General features: G+C 39.6%; 2 protein-coding genes and 1 long non-coding RNA gene across 4 annotated transcripts in view; all 3 read right to left on the bottom strand.

The window, feature by feature from the left end:
- The window catches only part of LOC309475993 (uncharacterized protein), a 104,591-nt gene that overhangs the window by 59,565 nt on the left and 17,635 nt on the right, over positions 1-27,391 (bottom strand). Inside the window, exon 3 of one of the 2 annotated variants that reach the window (XR_014197899.1) lies at positions 24,030-27,387. The exons of the other annotated variant lie outside the window; for it this stretch is intronic. The gene's annotated coding sequence lies outside the window, so the exon portion shown is untranslated. The remainder of the gene's footprint in view (positions 1-24,029; positions 27,388-27,391) is intronic. 2 annotated transcript variants of the gene reach the window in all.
- On the bottom strand, positions 5,657-24,093 carry LOC309476008 (uncharacterized protein). Its single transcript, XM_082139082.1, has 2 exons — positions 23,961-24,093; positions 5,657-7,543 (listed from the first exon to the last, which is right to left on the bottom strand). The coding sequence occupies exons 1-2, from the start codon at positions 24,088-24,090 to the stop codon at positions 5,922-5,924; spliced, it is 1,752 nt and encodes a 583-aa protein (XP_081995208.1). The 5' UTR covers positions 24,091-24,093; the 3' UTR covers positions 5,657-5,921.
- Positions 18,170-19,134, bottom strand: LOC309476503. The gene is made up of 2 exons (XR_014198215.1): positions 18,800-19,134; positions 18,170-18,631 (listed from the first exon to the last, which is right to left on the bottom strand). It is a non-coding gene; the product is annotated as an uncharacterized lncRNA (long non-coding RNA).

Raw genomic sequence — 27,391 nt, 5'->3', positions numbered from 1 at the left:
CTTTCCAGACAGAAGCAGGGTTATTGGCTGAGAACTGTTGTGGTAGTTTCTCAGAGTACAACTGTTTAGCTTCTCTCACTGGTTTGCTAAACTTGTACTTTGACTGAACTGACATGGTTCTGTCCCCACTTTTAAATTCCTTAAATGCCACTTTTAAATGTCATTATTGTGTCTCACAGAAGCTTATGCATTAAGTCACAGCCTCTGTGTATTCATCCAGACTGTTGGTAGCAGTTCTGAATACATCCCACTCAGTTCAGTCCAAGCATGCCTGCAGTTCCTCTACTCTGCCTCTCTGGTACACTGCTTTGATGTCTTCACAGTCAAGTTTGGAGAGTTTTAATTTCTGTCTGTATACAGGAATTAAATGGACCATGACATGATCAGACCGTCCCAATGCAGCTCGGGGGACGGCGTCATAAGCTCTACTTACTGTAGTATAACAATGATCCAGAATGTTTTCCTCTCTGGTGTGAAGTTACCTTTGTTAAAGGAACACACCAACATGTAAATAGGAAAATGTTGGCGTTAATTTGTCACTTATTGGGAGCAGTATGCTAGCTGGAGCTGTTTACCTCCAGTCTTTGTGCTAAGCTAGGCTAGCGGTGGGTGAGTTCATCTTCATCAATTTCAGTTTCGTTTATACTTTTTTTGTATTGCTTAAACTGTCAAAGCCAGTGACCAGTTTTCGCAAAGCTTTTTGGAAAACACTGATTAATAAACACTGTAAACAGATGAAAACTCAAACAGTCGCACCAATGTCATCAACTGATACCATGCGCATACTCACGAGGGGGAGACATTCTGGCAGGGAATTGAATTTCAGCACAATACAGACAAAAAAATAAATAAATTATATAATATATATGTTGGTCAAAAACTTAGTAAATTCATTTAAGCTTGATTTTGGGAAAATGTTAATAATATAATGACACATGCAAGTATATTATCATATATAAATTAACATGATCAACTTTGACAACTCAGTGTTGGCCTACAGTGTTTACATTTCCTGAAAAACAGCAGTTTTGGTCATACGAGTATTCCGACCAACAGCGAGACATTGGGGTTGGGGAAAATGTTATTTTGCCTATGTCATAATTTGAGGTAATCCGTGAGGTAAATTGTGAGGCCTGACTGACAGATCCACTCACAGACTGTTAAAAGACACATGTGATAGAATATCTCAAAATTCAAATAAACAATGATATAGTAAACAGACTCCTCATTCAACCTCAGTAATGTGTGGGGGAAAAAGAAGGTGAATTAGAATGGCGTATAATTTATTAAGCACGCAACATCTTTAGAAATTAACATGGAAGCTCAGAAAACAATTATGAGATTGTTTTGATGCAAGTAGAATCAGCAAACAATAAAAACAATCAAAATCATTGATAAATAAAAAATGATTTAATCAATGAATTGGTAAAGCAACTAAAAAAATCTTTCTGTTCTGTTTATTGGCGGTACAAAAGACTTCCACCCACAGCTGCAAATAAAAGAACACGTTAAGTATCTAGCAACATAACCAGTTACACTTATTACAAACCAGTTTGACATTATTTCTTTTATACGTTTTCCACCTTTTCTGCAGGGGAAATGCATGGAACAGTTCATGAACAGACACAGACTGGATGCATGCACCGGGACCACGTTGGTGGAAAAGGGGTAAGAGAGTTCAAAGATGCCTTTTGTAGATGAGACACATGAAATGACGTTGACTCCATCCATGGGAGCACAGAGGACAAAGGAAAGCCCTCTGGGACCACCAGTCAACATGAAAAAAACTACAAAGATGGCACAAATCCATGTACACACACAGACAGCATTTGACAGTTTGCTTATGTAAGGCCCGCTATATTGGCCCAATCTGCCGGTTCGCCAATACACGGGGAAGGTTATCACATGTTCTGTCCTCACTCATGCAAAGTATTGGTTGGTTAAATTTGCAATACATTAATCATATGTATTTACTCGTTAATTCATCTGACTCCATAAATGAAAGGTTTTAATAATATCTGTGCCTCACTAAAAGTGAGCGAATGTTTGACTATTCCTTTTAACCATTAAATAAACAATGTCAAACCCAGTTGGAATAATCACATTGTAGCAATTTAATATTTCAGATATCAGAGATCAATTCCACAATCAATTCAAATATCTAGAACATGGTTATACATTGGTTACACCAAAGAATCTTACCCAGCTTGTACCTGAGATAGAGAGAGAGAAAGGGAAAGAGAGAGAGAGAGAGAGAGAGAGAGAGGGAGAGAGAAAGACCACCTACTCCATTCGTACCCAACCAAGAAGAAGAGACAGAGAGAGCCAGAACACCTTCCTTTAATCCTCTGACCAGGTGAGAAGGGGGATGGGGTGAGACCACCCTCAAATGGCTTCTATCCCACAGAAGGGGGGTTGCCTTATCTGGCATTATCTCTAAACCAGTTTCCTATGAACTTCTATAAACCTTATTTCCTTTTATTTTATCTATCTGGATATGAGATATCTGTACCACTCACTTTGAGACATTTCAAATGACACCAAAAGCATAACAGTCAATGATAAACATTAGCATTAAACCATGCTCTTGTGTGGGTTCTTAGTTTCTGAGAGGAAGAAAGGCTGTATTGGGGAGGTCAAATGTTAATCAGCCAGCAGGGCCCTTTTGTCCCATAAATCAGGCCTCAACCAGTATTTTCAGTCTTACACTTACAAAAGATTTGCGTTACCTTGAGGAATTGTACATTCACTTACAAGAGATTTGAAAGGGATTAGGGAATGCAAAGTTTAGAGAGGGGACCAAAAGTGCAAATTTCTTGGAGGAATGCAAAACTTTGTAAGCAGAGCAAAATATTGTCTTTCCTTAATTCTAATATTTTTTCTTGTCTCATGCTAAAAAAAGCTTTTTATAAAATGAGTAACAAGTTTAGTCGATGATTACTTGGTGAAAAAATATAAAAACTAAATAAAAGTGAAACCGAATGAGATATTTATCTTGATTGACTTTATTGAAAGGTGTCAAAAGCAAGACAAAAAGGAGACAATCATAGAAGCATCCAGTTACAAAGCTACACAATCGTTTCTCTTGCATAGGTACTTTGTGAATGTATCAAAAGTTGTAGAGAAACTAGATATTCTTAACACAACGATGAAGAACAATTTAATAAAAAAATCTAATAGACATGTCAGCTTCCCAGAGTACACTTGAGCACACAAACATTTTGCACATAGTACATAGTAGTTTAAAGCTTTAAAGAACATAATAAGAAATTTGGAAAAAAAGGACAATACAAAATTCATAAAAAACGTATAATAATTCAATTTATATCCTAAAGATGATGATATATAGCAATATAACTTAAATATTGTTATTCTGGGAAAGTTTAAGTAAATCTCAATCTCAAACTTGAAACTGGTAACTTGTTTCAGCTAGGTAGGACAGGATTTTCTGGAAGAAACAACTCTTACATTATTACTCTTACAAATATTTTGAACTGAAAATAATGGCAGAAAACGAGTTTAAGCTTCATTGGATTCTATTGTTATTCTTTCTGTACTAACGTGAGGGCCGCATTCCAAGAGGCCTTAGAATAAAAAAAGTCCCTTTTTGGCACCGAAGACACTGAGTTTAGATTGAAATGGGAAGCCATTTTGAATAAATGTTCATTAGATTGGATTCTGCTAATCATTGAACATGGTAAGAAAGGAAAAAAAAAAGTGGTACAAGAAAAACTCAGTGAGATAAAAGTACAAATCTCTGGGATGAGTAATGATGACATAAAATTGCCATTTGAAAATAAATTGAAACAGGACCTTGAGAAACTTACAGCTTTGGCCATACAACAAACAATCAAGAAACTGAAGAGAGATGAAAACGATTACAAAGATGACAGAGTCTACAAGTGGAGATCTGTGTCCTTCAATTTTACTACCAATAACTTCCAATATGTTTTCACCAGCTGCTTCTACCACTTCTAATTTTTTTGGACGAAAGACCCAAACACATAAAATCCAACATAAAAAGAAAAAAACAAGGAGAGGCAGAAAGCGGTCAAGGACAAAGACAACAACTGAGGCAACAACCATGGATTCTCAGGGACCGGAACAAGAGCAGACGGTAATCAACCTATCTAAAACACTCTAGCCCCTGACTGTGTTAGTGTGTTGTCTAAAGGACTTTCTTTTTCTCCCACCTATCACACTAATGAGTTTAATACCAAGGTGGATCTATTTAGATAGCCTCCATCTCAAAGTATGGTATCATCAAAATAATCAGACAACAGATAGCACAGCTCAAAGATCTCCCTTTAGACCAAAATCATACTTTATGCCTCCAATTTCGAATGGGACTGCTTTTACAAAAAAGGTGGACTTTGAAATTGAGAGACTGTTCCTATCATCAAATCAAAGAATTAGGGAGAACTTGACTAAATCGCAAAAACTGGCAATAGATCATTTGGCCAAGAATGAGTCTATAATCATAAAACCTGCAGACAAAGGGGAAGCGGTTGTGGTAATGGACAAAGACAAATATGTTGAAGAAGCCTCACGACAACTGAACATCAAGACTGCCATCAACGGCTGCTGTCCAATCCAATAGACAACACAAGAGAGAAATTAAAAGAACTGTTGCTCACAGCTAAGGATACTGGGTGGATTTCAAAAAAGGAGCATGTCAACATCCTAGAATCCCAGTGAATATCCAATCACTGTTCTAATATTAAAAAAATGCAAAGAATTCAGTAATTTCAAGACAAATACAACATAAAAGCATTCATTAATTGCAATACTACTTTTGTGGTATACAGGTTATCATGTAAATGTTGATGCTTTCATGTAGGCCGGACCAAGAGACGTCTCAAAGACAGAGTATCGGAGCATAAGAATTAGAAAAGCTAATTTGGATTATCCTATGGCAAAACACTTCCAAAATGTGCACAATAGTAATCCAGAAGTCCTAATGGTTGACGGTTTAGAAACGATTAAAACGAATATTCAGGGAAGGTGATCGATTAAAATTACTTTTACATAGAGAAACATTTTATATATATGATTTACAGGCAACAGTGTACACTGGGTTGAATGAATAAATACATTTCAGTCTGTATTTTTCTGTATATACATTTGTTTTTGGATTCAATTTGCAATAGCCACCTAGTGGACTCTCTCTGTATGTGCATGCTTCATGTGGTAACTCATGTCACTCAGGTGTTTCTAATTAGCACAATGAAAAAGGGAAATTCTTTGTTTGGAAACCACACCCTGAAGAAGGCTGTTTGCGCCGCTACTCGTGGGTTTCTTCTCCCCAATGTCTTTTAAATGTTCTATTATGAAATAGTCAGTAAAATAAAGGATGATTTTTTTTTATAATTTTGAAGAAGAGTGTCTTGGATTTTCTATTTTCAACAACTCTTACTGCCTGAAATTGTGTTAGGGCCATAACATTCATCATTTTGTAATATTTTGCCTTATATCAAGAGTGATTATGTTTTCTGATAAATGTGTATTTTGCGTTATTTGTATTTTATCACGTGATTTTGACTAGTTTTAAATGGGTTTCGTATGCGTAATAATTCTGAAGAATAAGGAAGAAGGAAGGGTTGGTGCTAGACAGTCTTTTGACCGTGGAAAAAGAATTCATGTTTTTGAAATGTGAAAAGGTGCAAAACAGTTTTTGAGTTTTATTTCTGACATGTTTTTACAAAAAGTTTTACAAGACATGTTATGGATTCATGCGTCAAATCCTTTGCGCCACATCTCCCTTGTGGAAATGGTGAAGAACGGAAAATGGTTCAGATCGCCATAACATTGTGTTACAGTTGAACTAATAATGTCTGAAATCATAGTTCCTGTTCAGATCCACACCTTTTGAGTAGGGAAGCCAATTTATTTTTTTCACATTTGTTTCACAAATGTCTTTTTTATTGAAAAAAAATATTTTTATTTGATTTAGAACTGGTATGTGTTTTCTGGTGTACTCTAAAAGCGCTCAGTCGTGTAAAACATTTTTCACAAGCAGAACACGTGTAAAGCTTCCCCTTTGTTTGAACTTTCTTGTGCGTCTTTCTGTCTCCAGAATGAGAACACAGATGTAATTTCAAAGCTCGAACACTTCTGAAACTCTTCCTGCACTGATAGCATGTGTGCGGCTTCTCTCCGGTGTGGATTTTCATGTGATCCTTAAAGAGTCTTTTTTGTGTGCAGCTTCTCTTCTGGTGCTGATTCAGTTCATCCTCTGTAAAATAGGTTTTTCCACAAACATAGCACACATAATTCTTCCCACCACTGTGTCTTTTCTGGTGAAATTTTAAACAATTCACCCATACAAATCCCTTTCCACACAAATAACACACGTGAGGCTTCACTCCAGTGTGGATTTTCTTGTGTCTCTTTAGGAGATATTTTAGGGCAAAACTTTTCCCGCATTGCTCACATGTGTGCGGCTTCTCTCCGGTGTGTATTTTCATGTGAATCTTAAGGTATCTTTGTGAAAAACTCTTCCCACACAGATCACATATGTGCGGCATTTCACCATTGTGGATTTTCAGGTGATCTTTAAGGGTTCCTTTTTGTGAAAAACTCCTCCCACATTGATCACATGTGTGCGGCTTCTCTCCAGTGTGGATTTTCTTGTGTCTCTTTAGGAGATATTTTAGGGCAAAACTTGTCCCGCATTGATCACATGTGTGCGGCTTCTCTCCGGTGTGGATTTTCATGTGTCTCTTAAGGGTTTCTTTTTGTGTAAAACTCTTCCCACACTGATCACATGTGTGCGGCTTCTCTCCAGTGTGGATTTTTAGGTGATCATTAAGAGCTCTTTTAACTGTGTAACTCTTCCCACACTGATCACATGTGAATGGCTTCTCTCTAGTGTGGATTTTCACGTGACGATAAAGGGCTCCTTTAAGTGTGAAACTCTTCCCACACTGATCACATGTGTGCGGCTTCTCTCCAGTGTGGATTTTCATGTGTCTCTTAAGGGTTTCTTTTTGTGTAAAACTCTTCCCACACTGATCACATGTGTGCAGCTTCTCTCCAGTGTGGATTTTTAGGTGATCATTAAGGGCTCCTATAACTGTGTAACTCTTCCCACACTGATCACATGTGAATGGCTTCTCTCTAGTGTGGATTTTCACGTGACGATTAAGGCCTGCTTTAAGTGTGAAACTCTTCCCGCACTGATCACATGTGTGTGGCTTCTCTCCGGTGTGGATTTTCATGTGTCTCTTAAGGGTTTCTTTTTGTGTAAAACTCTTCCCACACTGATCACATGTGTGTGGCTTCTCTTCACTATGAACTATCATGTGAGCTTTAAGAATATGTTTGTACATGAAACTCCTCCCACACTGATCACATGTGAAAGGCTTCTCTCCGCTATGAACAGTCATGTGATCTTTAAGACTTTGTTTGTATGGGAAGCTTTTTCCCACTACAAGTTTACTTCCAGTCTGTGAGCAACTCAAAGATTTTTCTTCAGTTTTGACACGTTGTTCCTCCTCCGCTTCATCCAGTTCTTCACTGTCCTTAATCTCTTCCATCGGGTCTAAAATGAAAGTTAAAAAGTAACAATTTTCAGTAAATCATCAAATTTTTTTTTTTAACATTTGCTGTAAAGTAGTGTAACCAATTAGCTCAAAAGAAATATTAATCATTAATCAACACTTGTTATAATTAATTAATTGCTGGTAGGATTTACGACTCTGTCTCAAGTGTGGTTAGACATAGGCCTTGCCATTTGTTCTTGCTGGCCTGGGGCCGTCGGGCAGTTCTTATTGGCGAGCCCTGAATATAATGCTATAGTGTAATATTCTGTATCAATATTTTATTTAATGAGAAGAACAATAATAGTACCAATAATTTATTGTTGAATGACTATTTTTGACAACCTCACTGAATTTATCTTCCTCTCCCTTCGTACTTTAGCGCTTTTTTTAATAACAAAAAAAATTATTATATTATGTTAATATTTAATATTTTCTAAACTTGTAAGGCTTTTTTTTTTTAAATAAGGACATTAGTTATGCTTTAATGCTCAGTCACTTGCAAAATAGTCAAAACAATATGCATTAAATCGTGATTAAAAAGTGATTTTCTTTAAACAAATAAGATATTTTTGCCATATCACCCACCTCTAAGGTGGGGTTACATTAACGTACTCGGTTACCTAACGTAACCTCGGTTCTCTCTAGAAAAGGGAACGAGTATTGCGTAAGTTGCTTACGCTACGGGTAAAGTCATCTTTTCTCGAGATCTGAAGCCAAAAAATTATCCTTAATTTTGTGTTTATTGTCAACGCAGTGTGGCAGCCAGCAGACTATGGCAGGCTGTAAGCGTGCTCATTGGCTGACTTGCGGCTGGGCCAGGTTTGGGAGAGAAATCTCGGGCAATGAGCGTTGTCTTTCAACGCAAAAAGGTCTACTTCTACTTTGCCGAAGAGGCGCCACAGTAACTGGACTGTTTGAGGGTGCAGGGACCATTCTCCCGGGGGAATGTTGTCCCTGGACAGCCTGTCTGGGCCGACATTCCTGAGGCTCTCAGCGAGCGCAGCGAGTGATGGGCCCACACAAGAAGGCGTTCTGTCAGTTTGCAGATGTTCCTGCTAAAGGTCTGCACCCGCGGGTCGCGACGCAAAACAGTGCAGCGCGGGACAAATTTTGAAAGGTCATTGCGGGAGCGGGCGGGATGATGGAGGTGCACTTGCGGGTACGGGCGGGAGGGATGATACACTGCACTCCCGCACATTTAAAAAAAAATGATTATTATTAATATTATTATTATATTATTATTATTATTATTATTAAAAAGTAGGCCCAGGCTATTTTCAGTTTAACATCTGCACTGAGGCTCAAAGCCCAAATAGTTTTTGCTCAATGTTTTACGAATGTTCATGGCTAGCCTATGTGACCAGAACATTATCTATACTGTATAATTATATATATATATATATATATATATATATATATATATATATATATATATATATATATATATATATATATTAGATAGATAATAATATTACCTAATCGAATAGATTTTATATTTTTGTTTTTGGTTACTGTTAGCCTACTATTGTGAATATTTTGCTGTTCGTAATATGGGACCGTTTCGTGTTTTGTGATCACATTTTAAATGTTTAAATGGCCTGTGATATAGTCTATAGTCTAGGCTAGATAAGAATGATCTGTTTTACAAATGTTCCTATGTAGGCCATGCCTAAGGCTGTTTTTATGTTACACGATAATTAAGCCTATTGGAATTTGGGCCGATTAATGTTTATCTTTGTTGGCGTTAGTTACTGAGGCCTAGGCCTATTTAATGTTTTGTATGGTTGAACATGCAGGCTTACCAATAAATATGTAACCAAGTATTGGAAAGGAATTATGTGCGCACGCATTTTTTCCCCAAGACCTTTCGTGAGACAGAAAGTGAACATTCATACTGCCTGCCGTCTTGCAGGCATTTGCGGGCGGGAGCGGGACATAATATCACAGATGGGGGCGGAAGCGGGACTAAAAATGACAAATCTTTGCGGGAGCGGGCGGGAGCGGAGGTCTCTAGTTCCTGGATCTGACACCGCCCTGGCGATTCACATAAGACACCACAGACATATTGTCCGAGCGGTCTAGAACATGGTGGCCCCGTATGTGAGGGAGGAAGCGCTTCAGCGCATTCTCGACCGCCATCATCTCAAAACAGTTTATATGAAGGCTTTTCTCCTGGTCTGACCACAGGCCAAAGACCGGTCTGCCCTCGAAAAGAGCGCTCCAACCCAAGTTGGAGGCGTCCGTCGAGATAACTTTTCGGTGCGAGACGGCTCCCATTGTCACTCCCCGCTGGTACCAGTCGGCCGCTAACCTCGAACCTCAGTGCTGAAACGCAGCTGTGAGTCACTCTGATCTGTATGCAGCCGGACGCCCAGGCTCTGTGAGGCACTCGGGTGTTCAACCAGCGCTGCAGCGGGCGCATATGCAATAGACCCAGCTGAAGCACTGCTGCAGCTGATGCCATGCAACCCAGCATCCTCTGAAATGTTTTCAGAGGTGCAATGCTGCCTTTCTGGAAAGACGCGTTGAATACAGCACACGCGCTGTGTCGACAGCCGGGCCGTCATTGCCACAGAGTCCAGTTCTATACCCAGAAAAGAGGCTGACTGACTGGGCAGTAATGAGCTCTTGGTCCAGTTGACCATGAGACCCAGGCTTTCCAGATGGCCGAGAAGTACTGTTCTGTGAGAAATAAGTTCTTCCTCTGACTGTGCTAGAATCAGCCAATCGTCCAGATTCGCATTCCCTGATTCCTCAGGGGAGCGAGAGCCGTGTCCATGCACTTCGTGAATGTACGGGGTGCCAAAGACAGGCCAAACGGCAGGACGGTGTATTGATATACCTGACCGTTAAAGAATCTCAAGAATAGCCTGTGACGGGGTATTATCTGAATCTGAAAGTAAGTGTCTTTCAGATCAAGGGAAATAAACCAGTCTCCCGGGTGAATTTGCGCGAGGATCTGTCTGGTTGTGAGCATTTTGAATGGTCTTTTCATAAGAGCTTTGTTCAAATGCCTCAGATCTAGAATCGGTCTGAGCGCTCCGTTCTTCTTGGGCACTAGGAAATAATGGCTGTAAAAGCCTGACTCGCTCAGAGAAGGCGGTACCGGTTCTATAGCCTCTTTGCACAGAAGTTTCGCTATTTCTGCACAAAGTAGATGTGCTACTTCCCCATTCACTCTCGTCTCGGTTCAGGCTCGAAAGCGCGGCGGATGGCGAGCGAACTGCAACGAATAGCCCTGCTTTACTGTGCTCAGCACCCATTCTGACACGCCTGGAATAGCTTCCCATGCGTTTGCATATGTGGCTAGGGGCAGAATGGCCTCCGGGTTCTGGTCGCCGCATTCTGCAGGCTCGAGAACCTGATTCGGAGGCGCGGGCGCAGTGCGCACGCTCTCGGTGCCTGAATACGCCGGCTCGCAGACAGCGATGGCTATCCTTTTTATACGTGATGTCCTGGTGGCTTTGGACGGGGAACATTTTGTGTGAGGAGTTTTGCTCTGAGATCTGCACACAAAACCATTTTTTTTGTGTGCAGATCTCAGAGCCTAAGCTGCCTACAGAGACACGTTTTTTTAACTGCCTGCTTATGGGGTGGGCAGCTAGCGGATCGTTAGGAAAGATTAGATGAATGTGATAATTTATGTTTGGGCCTGAAATCGCTGATACCACCTTTAACATTCTTGTTGTGAACGAGCCTAAACACTTATTAACACCATACAAGTAAAAGTTTGAGTTCAAAGAAAGACTGAAAAAAAAATCTTACTTTTAACAGAAATGGTTTGCTTTGTCATTTTGTTGTATTGTGCATTCCCAGCAAACACAGAATGTTGGCACAACGTAGCCAACCTTCTAACAACGTTTTATCAACATGGCCAAAAGGTTGATATAACTACGTTGTGTAGTGAAGGTTGTTACAGCGTTGACACAATGTTGACTTTAAACCACCGTTCAGGGCCATTGCTTAAGGTTGTGCCTAGGGTGTCTGGACAACCACTGGGCGACATATGAACTCGTCACTGCCCTGAAGCGCGAAAATCAGCCTTTTGAATTTCAACCGACCGGTGGGCCGTCTCTCATTCTTCGTCGAGCAAGGAGGATACATAACGTGAGTAGGCTATTGCGTTTAATCTACCTCAGCTAAATAAGATATGTAATTATTCAAACACAACCTACAACATTTTCTAATGTAACGTTCATTTGTTCTGTCTAACTGAAGGGATAAAAACGTTAAGTTAGCTGATAATTCATGGAGTTTGCGATCTAGCTTTCAGCACTTAACAGACAGCGACGCGCGTACTTGAGTCTTGGACACGTTAATGTTTTTTTTCCTTTTTTGGATGTTTGTTTCAAAAAAAAATTTGTAACCGCGCACATAGAAAACCCTTTTATATGAAAATACGGTTTTGATTACCCTGTTACTACAGAAGACAGACCAACGGGATTTTTCGTGGTGTTTACGATAGCCAGTGCTGGGCCTGTGTGTCAGGTCACCCCCGGTGTTAAATGAACACTGCCGGTGTTTATATAAATGTATCAAATATGACAGTAAAGACATAATGTTACAAAATATTTATATTTTGTCAATGCATATTATATTTCTAATTTTCGATTATAATCATGTAAATCAAGTTTGGGGTAAATTCTTTGCTAGAAACAAAGTTTAAAGTAAATTAAGCAATTATTCTAATACTGTTTTTCCTTTTTTTACTCAGGCTATTTTCATATTTATAACCACATTGAGGTAAGCATGCATGATTATTTTTACTCTTTTCTTGTAATCACTCATATGGGGCTAATACATTTAATGCAATTAAAATTAAATGACAACATTAATGTCTTATCTTTAAGAAGGGAAAACAAAAGACGAGTTAGCAGGAGAGATTATATGAGACACTGGAGAGCAGCTAAAAATATTTCTAATCGTCACCAAAATCTGGCCAAAAACCATATTTGCACTAATTATATACTTCAAGATACCTTACAACAGTGTTCATCCTCTGCAAGTTCAATTTCAGAGTGTAGCACAGCTTGTTCTTTAAGAGAGAGTGAAAATATATCCTTAAATCAAGAGGAAACACTCAGCAGCGATGAAAGCACTCCAGATCATGACACATATTTGTCACTCTCTGAAGAGGATGATGGAACAAATTCTTTGAGAGAAGACCTCATTGCATGGGCCAACAAACACCAAATCCGACACTGTGCTTTAGATGACCTTTTAAAAGTCTTGCGTTCACAGGGACATCACACATTGCCTGCTACAGCACGCACACTTTTGAATACTGCACGAGCAGTTGATATTCAGAATAAATCTGGAATGCAGTACATTCATCTATCATTGCCTGAAGAAATTGAAAAAGTATTGAAAAGGTATCCTTCTGAGGTGACTTCTAGAATTGATTCTCTGGAGATTTCTTTCAATATTGATGGACTTCCACTCTACAAAAGTGAATCATTGTCAATGTGGCCTGTGTTGTGTTCCATTCATCTTGAACCAGTGATTGTATTTCCTGTAACACTGACATTGGGATCTCAAAGACCCTTGGATCTTACATTTCTTGAAGATGCTGTTACAGAAATTAAACAATTACTAGAAAGTGGTCTTACATTTGATGGAAGGATAATTCGAGTCAAGATGAGGTGTATTGTATGTGATGCACCAGCCAAAGCAATGGTGAAAAGAACCAAGCAATTTTCTGCATATTATGGTTGTGACAGGTGTGAACAAAAAGGATGCTGGGAAAACAGAATGACATATCAAGAAGTTGATGGGTTTAAATTAAGAACAGATCATTCATTTAGAGCTCAAAATCAACCAGAACACCATAATGGAAGTACACCTTTGACCGATTTACCAATTGATATGATTGGCCAATTTCCCATTGACTATATGCACCAGGCATGTCTTGGTGTTATGAAGAAATTGTTGACAATTTGGACAAGAGGAGAAAAGGGACGAAGTAGACAAACCATGATGTCCATTGGTCAGGTAGACATAGTGAGTGCAAGGCTTCTTGATCTTCAGGGATGCATTCCTTCATGTTTTGCTAGAAAACCACGAAGTCTGCAAGACCTGGAAGACTCTTGCTTCTGATGCAATGACTTATGGCTGTCTGGATGACTGCAGTGCCTTCCCGTTTGAGAATTACATGCAGAAGTTGAAGAGAATGGTGCGCTCAGGAAAGAGCCCTCTTGTACAGATTGTGAAAAGGATCAAAGAAATCCAAGATGGCCCGACTTCACAAAGTATTCAAAGAGGCAATGTAATTTATTCAAAGCAGCCAGACAATTGCATTATTTTGGAAGATGGCAAATGTTGCGAGGTCATTGATAAAACAGAGGATGAATACCTGTGTCGAGTTTTTTTGCAACCATCTCCCCTCTTTATGGAGCCCTGTGAATCATCACTAATAGGAGCATACATGTGCCAAAAGAACACTGTTCTACAAATGATCCCAAAAGAAAAAGTCAGTCAAAGTAAAAGAGCAATCAATATTGATCAGAAGCAAAGAGTAGTCTATTTGACTGTCCTTCACAATCATGACAAGTAGACATCAACAAATTCTCTCTGTTCTGGATACTTATTATGTGTGCAAATTATGTGTAAGTAACTTTTTTTTTAAAAAGCTGTATTATTATACCACTAATTCGTATTATTTTTGTTTTGTTTTTTGATTACTCGTGCACCTCGTCTTTCAGAATGTTTTCAGTTGTGGAATTCACCTCAGATCACAGTGTAGCTGTAATCCCTGATGCATGGAAAGAAGAATTAGACAAGGTAAGGGGTATAGACTTACAGTACTGTGTGAAAATATTGTTAGATTTATAATTCTATTGTCTTAACATAGTATAACTATCATAATATGGTTGGTTTCTAATAATAGAGGGTATGCGCGTGACGTCACCATCAGCCGGAGTGACTGCGGTTTGTTGTATTACACATTTATTAAATGTTTAATTTAGGTTTCAACATTAAAAGTTAAGACTTTGATTTTAGTAGGGTCAGTTTCTATCTAAAGACTCCGGCCAGTTCTGTTTTCTCTATTGTATTTTAAATGAGTCAGATCACTGAGATTCTCACCTTTCAGCCTAGACGTTGAATCGTTGGGTTGATTGGCTTAGCTGTAGGGGAGACTTTCACCTTTTGTCTTTAATGGCTCTGGGATGGCCCTTGGAACCGGAGTTCCTGGCCAGTATCAGCATTTGAATAGTTATGCTGTTTCAATTGGACTGGTAGTGCTCTCAGAGTAGGGTGTGTTCCTACTTCATTTGCATGCTTTGTTCAGAGTCTCCACCTCTATGTAATCCCTCCCCCTTGTAATGTATATAACTACAATGCATACTGTATTAGCTTTAGACTTTTGAAGAACTGCAGCCACGTCAACGCGAAGTCCTCAATAAAGAAATAACTTCTTGAACGTGATCCCAAAAGTCTCCTGGTCTTAGATTCTGAGTTTACAACAATGTGGTGCCCTGTGACCCGGATAGAGTTCCAGCTTCTTCACCTGAATCCAGATTGAAACAGCAAGCTCAACAAAAGATCTGCTTTCCAGACTGCATCTTTTGGAATACAGAGCGAAACTTCCAGCTGAACAAAGATTTCCAGACTGAATCTTCATTTACAACCAAGGGTTGGTGAGTGCTACTCTATTCAAAAGAACCTTTAAAGACCAGTACAAGTTTGATATCCTCTGCGCCGTTCAGAGAAGTAGTTAACAAACAGCTGTAGAGTTTGGTTAACTAAAGTTATCCTCTAAAGTTGTCTTTTAGAGATGAAGTTTATCCTCTGTTTTCAGGCAGGGAAGATTAACATTACAGGTTAATATTGTTTATCCTCTGCTTTGCCAGGGAAGTGTTTCATCCTCTTGCTAGAGAAGGTTTTATCCTTTATAAAGTTAGAGAAGATTTAGCATCAAGTGCTAATATTTGGTATCATTTGCTTTAGGCAGAGAAGAATTAGCTTTACATGCTAGTTATTTTGATCCTCTGTTCTTGTCGGCAGGGAAGTTAAGTGTGAAGTGTTGGTCATTTGGAAAGTTAACAATAGCTGATGTGTTAACAAGTGTACTCTCTGTGTAGACACTAGAGAGAAGTTTTAGTTTTTTTTTTGTTTTTTTATTGTGTGGTAACAAAGAAAACTCACAAAAATGTTTAGGAAAAATGCCAGACTGATCCCCACTACTGAAAAAGGTGGTCGTGCGACTCCATTGTGGTCAGAAAGCGAATTTAAAACATTGTTGGGAGAGCAAATGGACTCTATAGTGACGAAGTCCGTCAGATTGGATTTGACCAAGAAATATGAGATTCATCCAGACAAAGCATGGTCAATGGAAGATTGTAAAAAGGTACTAGGAGCCAGTATTCGCAAGAACAAGGTGAAAGCCATTATTTGTTGTCACAGAGAATTTGTTTTTAGCAATAGCTACAGAACAGTCTAAACGCAACTCAGAGCTGGAGAAACAGAACAATGAGCTCCGTGCTAGAATATCTTCATTGACTAAGAAATTACACCACAACAAAGATGCAGAAAAAACTGATGAGGGAGAATTTAGTCAGCCGGATAACATTTATCCTGACTTTAATAGAATTTATTACTGAATTTATCCATAACTTTACATCTGAGGCGTTTGAAGACTCCATTTGTCCATTATTTATTTCTAAAGAAACACGACAATGTATAAAATGCTCCATTACCTTGTATCTTACGTTATGGCCCCGTAAAAACAGTTTTTGTAAAAGTAGGCTAACGATTGCGTCATAACCGCACGACTCTCTGTCGCACAGTAGAGAGATTACCGTATTGACGGGAGGAGAAGCTCGCGGGCAATCGGGGGGACGTGGAGGCAAAATGACAAAATAATTAATCAGAATACCTAGCAAAAGTTTCTCCTGCTCGTAGCTCATGGACAGCTCCTACTCACGATCTCCGTCTCTGCAAGATTCGGAAGGGAATGATTCAGATTTCTCATGCCACAGCCACTAGAAGACAGACGGGTTGCTCACGTCACATCTACGTCGTCAAGCTCAGTTTGAGTCTGCGCGTCAGGAACGGAAGTCCTAAAAAATCGCTGAAAATGGGCTTCACTTGCCTCAATTGAGTTCCAATGAGATGACTCTGTCCATTTCTTATACTGTCTATGCGTGAACCTATAGAGCTGGTAAGTCCCGCCCCTTCCGCTAACCCCACTGGACCTCTAGGTTGAAAAATCGTCAATGCAAGTGAATGGGAGAAAATAATTATTTTCTGGTCCCGTTTGAATTGTGCCATGAATGTGAACATATGTTGTCTGTGAATTTTTTATATAATTTTTCGTGTAAAGAATGCTACAATTTAGCGGGTAGAAGTTTGATACGGTTAGACTTTGTGTGAGAGCACTTTGTGGACTACAACTCTTCGCTGCTTTCGACGCGTTTGAAACGTCACCACCACTCACACACGGACACTAGCTCACGGATCCCACTAAACATGGCTGTGTCTTTGGTGCACTTCACCGCCTTCTTTCAGGGAGAGGACAAAATCGTTGAGGTTGGCGAAAACCATGGGTAAGTCAACTTTATGGGGTGACGTCTTTCTCGTTATGTCTTTTCCACAACTGCTAGCCGAAGAATCATACCATATACTGTCAAACTCGTAACATGAAAAATTATATAAAAAATTCACAGACAACATATGTTCACATTCATGGCACAATTCAAACGGGACCAGAAAATAATTATTTTCTCCCATTCACTTGCATTGACGATTTTTCAACCTAGAGGTCCAGTGGGGTTTTACGGATGGGCGGGACTTACCAGCTCTATAACTCGTCCGTTTGGGGAGGTGCGCGCGCAGTCTGCGGAGACTCGCGCTGCGGAGCCAGGCTAAAGTATAAACAAGGCTTGAAACGTCAGGTAAAGCGCACAGGCTCGCAACTGAAGGAATACATATGCCTACAAATCAAATGCTTTGGTAAAGTCACACAAATTAAACATTGAAGTCCATGTTGCACAAAAGTAAACACTGAAGTTTATAATTACTATATTGTTTTGTTTTTTACAGTGGGTCATAATACATCATATCTTTTAGTTTGTCAGTGCGTTTTGTGGTGTTAGGAATAGTTTTTCTGCGCATTTCCGCACTAACTCAAAACGTGCATACACCACCTCCTGAGCTGGCGTAGGATTTGAGCGTGCCGTACGCCAACGTCCATATTGATAAATCTCAAAGTCACCGTGGTTTTGGGTGTACGCCAGGTGTACGCTGGAAATTTGGTGTACGCACTTTTGATAAATGAGGGCCAATGTCGCGAGCATGTAGACAGCGACGTTGCCATAGCAGAAATGCAACATGCCACAGACGTTGCCACAACGTAAATGTGTTTGCTGGGTTGTACCCAAGCGGCAACATTCTGATCTGAAAAATTAAGCCTACCCGGAAGTGCGAACAACTGCAATACATTGAAAATCCGCTAGAGGAAGGTCCCAAAAGGGAGCAAATGTCCATAGCCCCATGTTAAAATGTCCGTTTTCACAGCATAAATTCATGTTTTTACAGGTTGGTCCCATGGACTTTTATTGTATTTTTCGATAGGTTCCGAGTGCCTGACAACCATGAGGGCTGTGAATTTTTTTCTAACTCGTTAGTTTAGATCGTATTTAGATATAAAATGTATGACAATAAGGGCGTGGTTAACTTTGATTGACAGCTTGATTGACAGCTGACAAGGCAGCGCCACGGAGAATGACAACATAAGAAGCGCCATTTTTTAATACAGTTGACATATAATACTACTGTTTCTGTATCATGAAATGTAGTTTTAAGAGTTTTTCAGGCAAAAATGTAGTTGTTTAAAGCTCAGATCTGTGGTTTATTTATAAAGATTTATGAAAATTGTATCCATTTGTGAGATCCAGCGATGACCGGGCGCTCGGCGTTGATGTACCCCGCCTGGTACAGCCTTTCCTCGGCTAGTCGTTCGGACGTTTGCCGCTGACTCTGACGTCTCTGTAGTGGTTAAACATGAGATATAATTTGTCTTGTGTATATCTAACGGGCGATTTTTGGTCTTGTAAATCTATAATTTGTTCCCTGGCCAATCAGTTTGGCTGAGGGGAAGTTTCATAAGTTTATAAGCTATTTAACTTTACCATTGTATGGTTAGACTAGATCGAGCGCTGACTTTGTATGTTTGACAGAATTGTTTGCTTTATTTGTATAGCTTCTTGTACCTTTTACTTTTATAATAGCTAATATTGATAAAACTGAAATTTAACAAAAAGAGACTGGGTTGAGTTTTGTCATTTTAAATGTTAGTAACGAATATGATCTGTAATGTTGTTTACTGCAACATCTGTTGTTTAGTACAAATGCACATATTGCCTGGACCATATTAAAATGTTTAATATTTTTATATTATATTTAAAACGAAAAGAGGCAGGTTTGTGTTTTATATTTTGTTTGTTTTTTTATAAATAGGCAAACGTTATGTGCAGTGAATATAATCAATACGCGTTGCCTGAACCACATTTGTGTGGCTATAATGTTTAAGATTTCTTTAAATGAAAACGAAAAGAGTTAGTATGGTGTTTTATAACATATTTCGTTGCCTAAATATGTACATAGAGATAACCGAAGTAGCAGAGCGAGCGAGTGACGCGCGCTGCGTCAGAAGGTGGGCGGGGTTAGGATTTCCCAAGATTTTCCAAGATGGCGCCGCCCATACCCCCATAAACGGCTTCAAACCAAGCGGCAACATTCTAATCTGAAAAATGAAGCCTACCCGCAAGTGCGAAAAACTGCAATACATCGAAAATCCGCTAGGGGCAGGTCCCAAAAGGGAGCAAATGTCCATACACCCCCATGTTAAAATGTCCGTTTTCACAGCATAAATTCATGTTTTTACAGGTTGGTCCCATGGACTTTTATTGTATTTTTCGATAGGTTCCGAGCAGAGCCATAGAGAGAGAGAGTTGCGACACTCTTTGATGTCGCCGCTATGGCTGTCACGTGGTTCATGTAAGCCCCAATAGTTCCAAAACGTACGCTGGCTGTCATGTTCTTCTATGGGACAGACAGCAGCGATTGCATTATTGAACGGTAAATATAAAATAAAACACACACCCAAGTAGGCTACTTTTTCAGCTGTTATTGCATTATTGCATTTTGTTAATGTCAGTTTTGCATTTGGAGATAAGTTTTAGGCTATATTTTTGGAGGGAAAAGCTTAGTGTTCATGTTCGCATGGGTAGTAGCACTGGCTTTAGCGGCTCTAACTTAACTTTTCCATATCATTCATCTGATGATGGACGTCTTTTTGGAGGGAAAAGCTTAGTGTTCATGTTCGCATGGGTAGTAGCACTGGCTTTAGCGGCTCTAACTTAACTTTTCCATATCATTCATCTGATGATGGACGTCTCATGATATTTATTTTAGCACAACTGGGCTGTATTAGGCTATTGATTCCCGTGATTTTGCTTATAAATTTTGATTCAGCCATTAGCCTACCTTCGTGATCACGCAAAGAGTTCTGCCGTGGCGGTCCGTTCAGAATTCGCTTAGAAGCTAGCTCACTTCTTCTGATGAAAGTGGCCACCCCCCAGGACCACAACGTGAAACATGATCATGTTAAGACTAATAATATTATTTTAAGATTAAGGCCATACACATTATCAAAACTATAACAGATTAAAAACGAATTTAAGCATGGCTGATACAAATGATGGTTTTCAAATAAAATATTTTTTATTAAACAATGACAGACAACAAAAATGTGTGCTTGTGTGTGTGAACAAGAAAAACAAAAACCAGGGGCAGGTGATCCATGAAACAGACAGGACTGGTGATGGCCATAATAATCCTAAAGGTCCAGCATTGTTCTCACAAGCCGCTTCACTCAAGACAATAATAACATAATGAAAAGTTAGTAGCCTATATCCCAAAAAAATTAAATTAAATAAAAGTTGCTATAAAGGTGCAGCGATTCATTACCGAACTCTTACTGTCACAGCTGACGAAGTCGCGCTAGCTAGCAGGCAGTGCTTGAAAATTGGTTGAAACAACCAACATAAAATATAAATAATTACGCTGTGCATGTACAAATGAAGACCAGTATAAGCATCGCAAAGGGCCTCTGATACAATATAGACAGTTGACAATTCAAAAGAGGTCGATATTTCAGCAACTTAACTCTGGAACAACTCGACGCGCAGCAATGTAAGTGAATGGTGTCCAACGCCCAAATGACAGTGTTTGGAACTATTCCGATCTTCAAATCCCGGAAGTAGGCGGTTAAAAGCGCCGCCATTATTTACAACGGAGGTCTATGGGAGTGTCGCAACTCTCTCTCTCTATGGCTCTGGTTCCGAGTGCCTGACAACTGTGAGGGGGGTGAATTTTTTTCTAACTCGTTAGTTTAGATCGTATTTAGATATAAAATGTATGACAAATAAGGGCGCGATTGACAGCTTGATTGACAGCTGACAACGAGCATAGGCTGCGCCGAGTGGAATTCCTGAAATTTGACGTCTCGGCCATGATCTGTCACAACACATCATACCTGTAAGTTATCCTTTCTGAACATTTGTATTGAAATATGGCGCCGCCCATACCCCCCATAAACGGCCTCAAAACCGTTCTTCAGAAGTCTATGGGTGACGTCACAGACGCTTTGTCCATATTTTTTACAGTCTATGCTTCAAACCAAGCGGCAACCTCCCCGTCTCTCTCTTGAAACCAACACGGAAGTGAGTTAAACTGCAATTCATTAACTGGCCGCTTGGGCTGGCTGCAGAAGCGAGTCAAATCTGTATCTCCCCCATGTTAAAATTACCAACTTTACAGCGGAAAAAAACATGTTTACAGCCTGGATCTCTATGTGGCTTTGGTCTATACAGCTAATTTTGCCCTTCATAACAACTGTGAGGGGGGTGAATTTTTTTATAACTCATCCGTTTAGTTGATTAATATTTAAAGTTCTGCATAATTAAGGGTGTGGCCACTTGAGTGACAGATGGATTCCCGCTGATGTCATTGCTAGCTGTTTGTCTGCTGTTGTTACTAGCCGTCACTTCACCTCAGCAAATTTTAGCTGCTGAACTTGCCATCTCTGCAGTGTTTTGTGCTTTTTTCCGGGATTATTTCTTACAATTTAATACACCCATTACTTCGCCCACGGCTTAGGATTCCGTCGTTGTCGTCGAGTATCGTTCGAGAGAACAACCAGCGCTGTATTTCAGTTGTTTTCCTCTGTGAACATGCACTAATGGATGTCTGACAATTTCGTAGCTTTTTGGAGTTTTCAGATTTAAAAACGTCAATAAAGGCTCGTTCGTTCTGCTCTCACGGAACAGATAGATTATAATATGCTTAAGTACCGTCAGATGAAATCCTGCAGGTGTCGGTGCTTTCTCCGTCCATGCAATAAATGCACATCCATGAATGAGCGTGGATTTTCTAGCGCATTTACTTGAACTTCATAGGCAATATATCTATGGTTTAACCCATTTGAGAGGCGGCCAAAATCAGAATTTAAAATGGACTGAATAAGCTCATCTCTACGAACTTGAGCGATGCCGCGCTGACGGACCATAGACTAGAGGTCTTCACGGGTCCAAAAATTCGTGCCCGAACCCGAAAGAGACCCGTAATGTGCTAAACCGAACCGACCCGGACCCGTCTATTATTTCAAAAGCTGGACCCGGACCCGTGCAGATCCGAGAAATGCCTAACCGGACCCGACCTGGACCCGTCTATTATTTGAAAGCTGGACCCGAAACCGCCTGGAAGACACAGACCCGACTGGACCCGATTGTCATATATTCCACCTTAAACTGCTATTACAAGTCAATAAACCTGTTGCGAAAAATACAACTTTTTGTCTTACCTAATTTAAGGAGCCATGGAAGCGTAGTAGTCTCCTCTCCCTTCCTTGTAACGTTAACGTTACCTGACTGGCTGTGATCATGCATTACAATCCTCCGACAAGAAAGTTATTCATGTTATTCCTCTAGTTATTCCAAGTCCAAGCTTAATCCACTCATTATTTCAGCTTCAAAAGTCCACTTGATGTCACGGTGACGGATGACAAATGCAACTTTGCACATGTAACATACATTCTGATTCGAGTTAACTCGCATAATAACTTTGACTGTTTGCCCTTTTGAACTAACGTTATAATAACGATTGCTCGTTCAGTGCCATGGCCGCTGACGTTATTTATTTGCTATCATCTCCGTGCTCTCTGCTCTGCATCGAGTCCTAATCTGACCACTAAAACTTTAAGATTAAACAAGACTGTTAATTTATATTGTAAAATCTAAAGCGCGGTTTGGCGGTCCCTCACTGAAACTCTGCTGGTTGCCATAGAAACATGACACGCGCTTGAGACTGCACATGCACGCTAGCTGGATCAACCTAAAATATGCTTTTTAACGCAATTTATTTTGAGTGTCCTAATTTTACAAGTTGCAAGTTACAAAAAAACACAAGCAGTGTCTAATCACGACCGGGTTTTCTCCGAGTCTGATCTAATGACTCCGATCGCACGGGTATTACACACAATGTTAAACAGACCCGGGACCCGAAGTAATAGATTCGGACCCGACCCGGACCCGGCTGATAATTTAAAATATAGACCCGAACCCGTACGGGTCCCGGGTCGGGTCCCGGGTCGACGGGTCTCGGGTTCACTGTGAAGACCTCTACCATAGACTATAAAAAGAGAGTGACTGACATGTAACGTTAAGCACATAAATCACTGTCACACACACACTCTCAGAGTAATATTAAGTTACTGCATAATACATTTTCAACTAGCAGAATAGTACAGAATCATATTAGCAAGGCTCCTCAGCTCCACTCCCGCCCCGCCTCTTTGCCTATTTTCTGTTATCCGGGAGTGACGCAAGGCCAAGATGGCGACGGCCGGCTCCGCCTACTTTAGGCTTCAAAAATGCTCTTCAGAAACCTACGGGTGACGTCACGGACACTACGTCCATATTTTTTTTACAGTCTATGCTTCAAACCCGTTCTTCAGAAAGTCTGTGTGACGTCACAGACGCTTTGTCCATATTTTTTACAGTCTATGGTTGTACCATATTGCATTTGCAGTAAGACATTCATTGAATAGTACGAAGCTGTTCTCACAAAAAAAAAAAAAAAAAAAATGCTTTGTTGTTAAAGCATTTATGCATTATTTATTTAACCTCTTTCACACCTTTCGGGATTTTTCACACTCACACACACACATCTTTAGTGTTCTGCAGAAGAAGAAATTCATCCAGATTTTTTAAATTAAGGACGTGTAAATTATATCAGAATTTATACCTGTATGATTGAATGGATATGTTGACTGGCTAACCATTAAATAACTGCTACAGTTTTGTAACTTTAATGTTTCACAGCATCATTAATGAAGAATCAAAAATAAACACCAACCTATCTGTTCTTCAGTCTCTTCAAGCTTCACTCTGAGGGGTTCTTGATCAGGATCACTCCTATTCTCACTGTAATCTTCAATAAACTCCATTTTTACAGGTTTCTGTTCTTCCTGCTGGTCTGAATCCATCTCTTCACTTGTAAATAGTGATCGTTTAAAAAACTGATTCGTGAAGGTTCAAATACTTTGCAAATCTTTTGTTTTGAATCAACTGTTGTTCAGAGCGCGTCTCCTCTTCTTCAGTTTTTGCCGGTTTGTGAAATCAACTTAAAGAGTGCCGTTCCGCCACCCACTGGTCTGGAGTGTGAAGAGCACATACAGCTTACCGGTAATAAGACGAGAAAAGTGAGAAGAAAGTCAAATCTGACCTAAACCATAACCATTCAAAAGGTACAATTTGGTCAGAAGACTCCCCTGTGGTAAGCCTATGTTCTCATTAAAAGTCTTCCAGCATCATAAATCTAAGTCTCAGTAGGCAGATTTTGTAATCAATTAAATTTATTTTAATTGGTTACTTTTCTTTTTATAATAAACAAAAATATAAAGGCAAATATAACTTCATCCTTTAAGTATAAAATACAATAATCACGTTTTGAATCAAAGGTGTAGTAAGCTCTGGGCTTCTTATCTTCTGCTTGGGGTTTCTTGTCCTCAGCTCTGGGCTTCTAGGCGTCGGGGGCACTGGCGTATCAGTATCCCACGAGGCAGTCAGTTCATCAGTCTTTTATACTCCTGTTGTAAACAACAGGCATTAGGTTGTCACTCCTCCAAAGTTTCCCAGATCCTTCTCCAGGCAGGTGCAAGCGGTCCACCTCTTCATGTCCTTGAACTCCAGTAAACTCAACTAAGATGGCTGATTTCATTTAAAGTTCTAGGAGTCCTCTAGTGCACACACATAATAATCACACTTTTCTGCTCCTCTCAACACAGTCACATATACATACATAATCAATTACTTATAAGGCTAAACAATATAAGCCATCTTTTACAACCAAAATAAATAATAACATTGAATGCAATGCATTATATCCAATACATTGGCTAAATATGTGACAAAAAGGCATCTACAATAAGCAAGGAGGCAGGTAATTGCATTTTCTTGATATTATACAACAATACAAATAAACAAATAAACACTTAATAAAAAATAGATACTTTAAAAGTTTTAAGTTTTTCTTTACTCTTTTACTAACTCTTAAAAACTTCTGAAAACAAACTGTCACAAAACATTAAATAAAGCCAATAATAAAGAATAGTTTACCATCCAAATAAATCACGAATGATGAAACATTTTGATTCTATTGAGACAGATATGTGAGCCCAATGCCGCTTACTTTCACTTTTGCTTTAAATTATTTCATTTTAGCTTGTTTATAGTTTTTTTTATTCTTGTTCTGTTATGAATATTATCAGTCCCTCCAGTTTTTCGCGATTCCGCGATCGCTGAATACAATGCAAAATCAACAAAATGTCGCATTTTTTTGCGATCCTGCATAATTCCTAATTTAACCGCAAAATACAAATATTTGTCTGAATATTAAAAATAATAAATAGATTTGATAAAAATATCTGGCTCACTCATTGGCTGTGCTGCGGCAACTGCACATCCAATGGCGCGGGCGCCTCTGACGTGTGCGCTAATGAGTTAGCATCATGCCTATAGTGTCTATGTTAGTCCCATAGACAGTATATAAACTGGACACAGCGACCCCATTGGATTCAACAGAGACAAGTGAAGTCAATTAGAAGCACTCACTTCCTGATGGTAAAGCGTACTGCGCAGACTCAAACTGAGCTTGACGACATAGTTGTGACGTGAGCATCCCGTCTGACTTCTAGTAGCTGTGCCAAGAGAAATCTGAATCATTCTCTTCCGAAACTTGCAGAGACGGAGAGCGTGAGTAGGAGCTGTCCATGAGCTAGGAGCAGGAGCAACTTTTGCTAAGTATTCTGATTAATTATTTTGTCATTTTGCCTCCACGTCCCCCCGATTGCCCGCAAGCTTCTCCTCCTGTCCATACGGTAATCTCTCTACTGTGCGACAGAGAGTCGTGTGGTTATGACGCAATCGTTAGCCTATTTTTACAAAAATTGCTTCTACGGGGCCGTAACGTAAGATACAAGGTAATGGAGCCTTTTATACATTTTCGTGTTTCTTTAGAAATAAATAATGGACAAATGGAGTCTTTAAACGCCTCGGATGTAAAGTTATTCGCTGTCAAAGTGACGCCAAAATGAATGGGAGTCAATGGAATGCTAACAGCAGGTGGGGGTCCGCTAATCAATGGCGGCGCCTCCTGGCTCTGATTGGTTGTTTCTGACCGGGAGCAGTGTATTTCCCACAAATGGCAATAGGACCACTGGGAGGAGCCAGAGGAGCTTGATTTTTTCACAGATTATCTGTCTCATATTCTACTGTCAGGACATAATGACAGTTTTAACAAATATGTAAAAACTACATTTTTACAAAAGTTACCTACTGCAGCTTTAACCAGAAACACAATTTTGAAACGCTTGTGGATCTTTTGAAAATATTTTTTTTTAATGCAATTGTATGCGTCCTGTCGAATTGAATGGTTATGGTCTATTTAAGAATGATTATTATGTGTATTATATTGATTACTGGTGTAAAATTCTTATCTCATTAAGTGACCTGGTTCTGTTAAAGTTAAATCAGACTACACAAGACCTTTATACGTTTTCTTAAAGGTCCCGTATTATGCCCCTTTTCACAATATGTAAAATAAGTCTCTGATGTCCCCAGAGTGTGTATGTGAATTTTCAGCTCAAAATACCCAACAGATCATTTTTTTACAGCATGTTTAAATTGTCATTTTTTGGGGCTCAGAAAAACGCGCTGTTTTAGTGTGTGCCCTTTAAATGCAAATAAGCTGCTGCTGCTGGACGACCCAGGGGGCGGAGCTTCATGAGCTCGCGCTCAGTCTCTCAGGACAATTTCATCTCACGGAATGATGATAATATCAGAAACTCTCAGTAACGGTGTTCAGTTCGAGTCGGACAATGCCTACAGAGTCAGAGTGCTGTATAGAGATGAAACAGGTATAGTTTAGTAGTTTAATTACGGTTATTATAACGTATTTGTCATCTGCTTGTATGTATCCATTATTTATTAATAGCCTACAAGTCTGCTGTCTGAATGATGATCAAACATACTGATGAGCTTAATAAAGTTTATTGTACATCACACAAAAGATGAAGCGTCAGTTTTACTTCAGAAAATCACTGTAAGAGCTGAGTAAACACAGTAAGTTATTAGAAGTGCGCAAGTACATAAACAAATTTCGGTAGAGTTGAGAGAGCATTCCTGTGGGCCAGGGCCGGAGTGGGGCCACTTTTCAGCCCGGGAGTTTCAGGCCCAAGACCGGCCCACTTTTTCCATGGTGGAATTCCAAATTAGCACTTTTTCTAA

The sequence above is a fragment of the Leuciscus leuciscus genome, assembly GCF_965113295.1.
Source record: "Leuciscus leuciscus genome assembly, chromosome: 15".
NCBI lineage: Eukaryota > Metazoa > Chordata > Actinopteri > Cypriniformes > Leuciscidae > Leuciscus > Leuciscus leuciscus.
This window is presented reverse-complemented; position numbering and strand designations above follow the sequence as displayed.

Bases quoted from the DNA above. Each gene is read 5' to 3' on its own strand.
- LOC309476008 (XM_082139082.1), bottom strand. From the start codon at position 24,090: ATGGATTCAGACCAGCAGGAAGAACAGAAACCTGTAAAAATGGAGTTT. The intron at 7,544-23,960 runs GTTGGTGTTTAT...CTTTCATTTTAG, and splicing joins AGAGACTGAAGAACAGATAG to ACCCGATGGAAGAGATTAAG.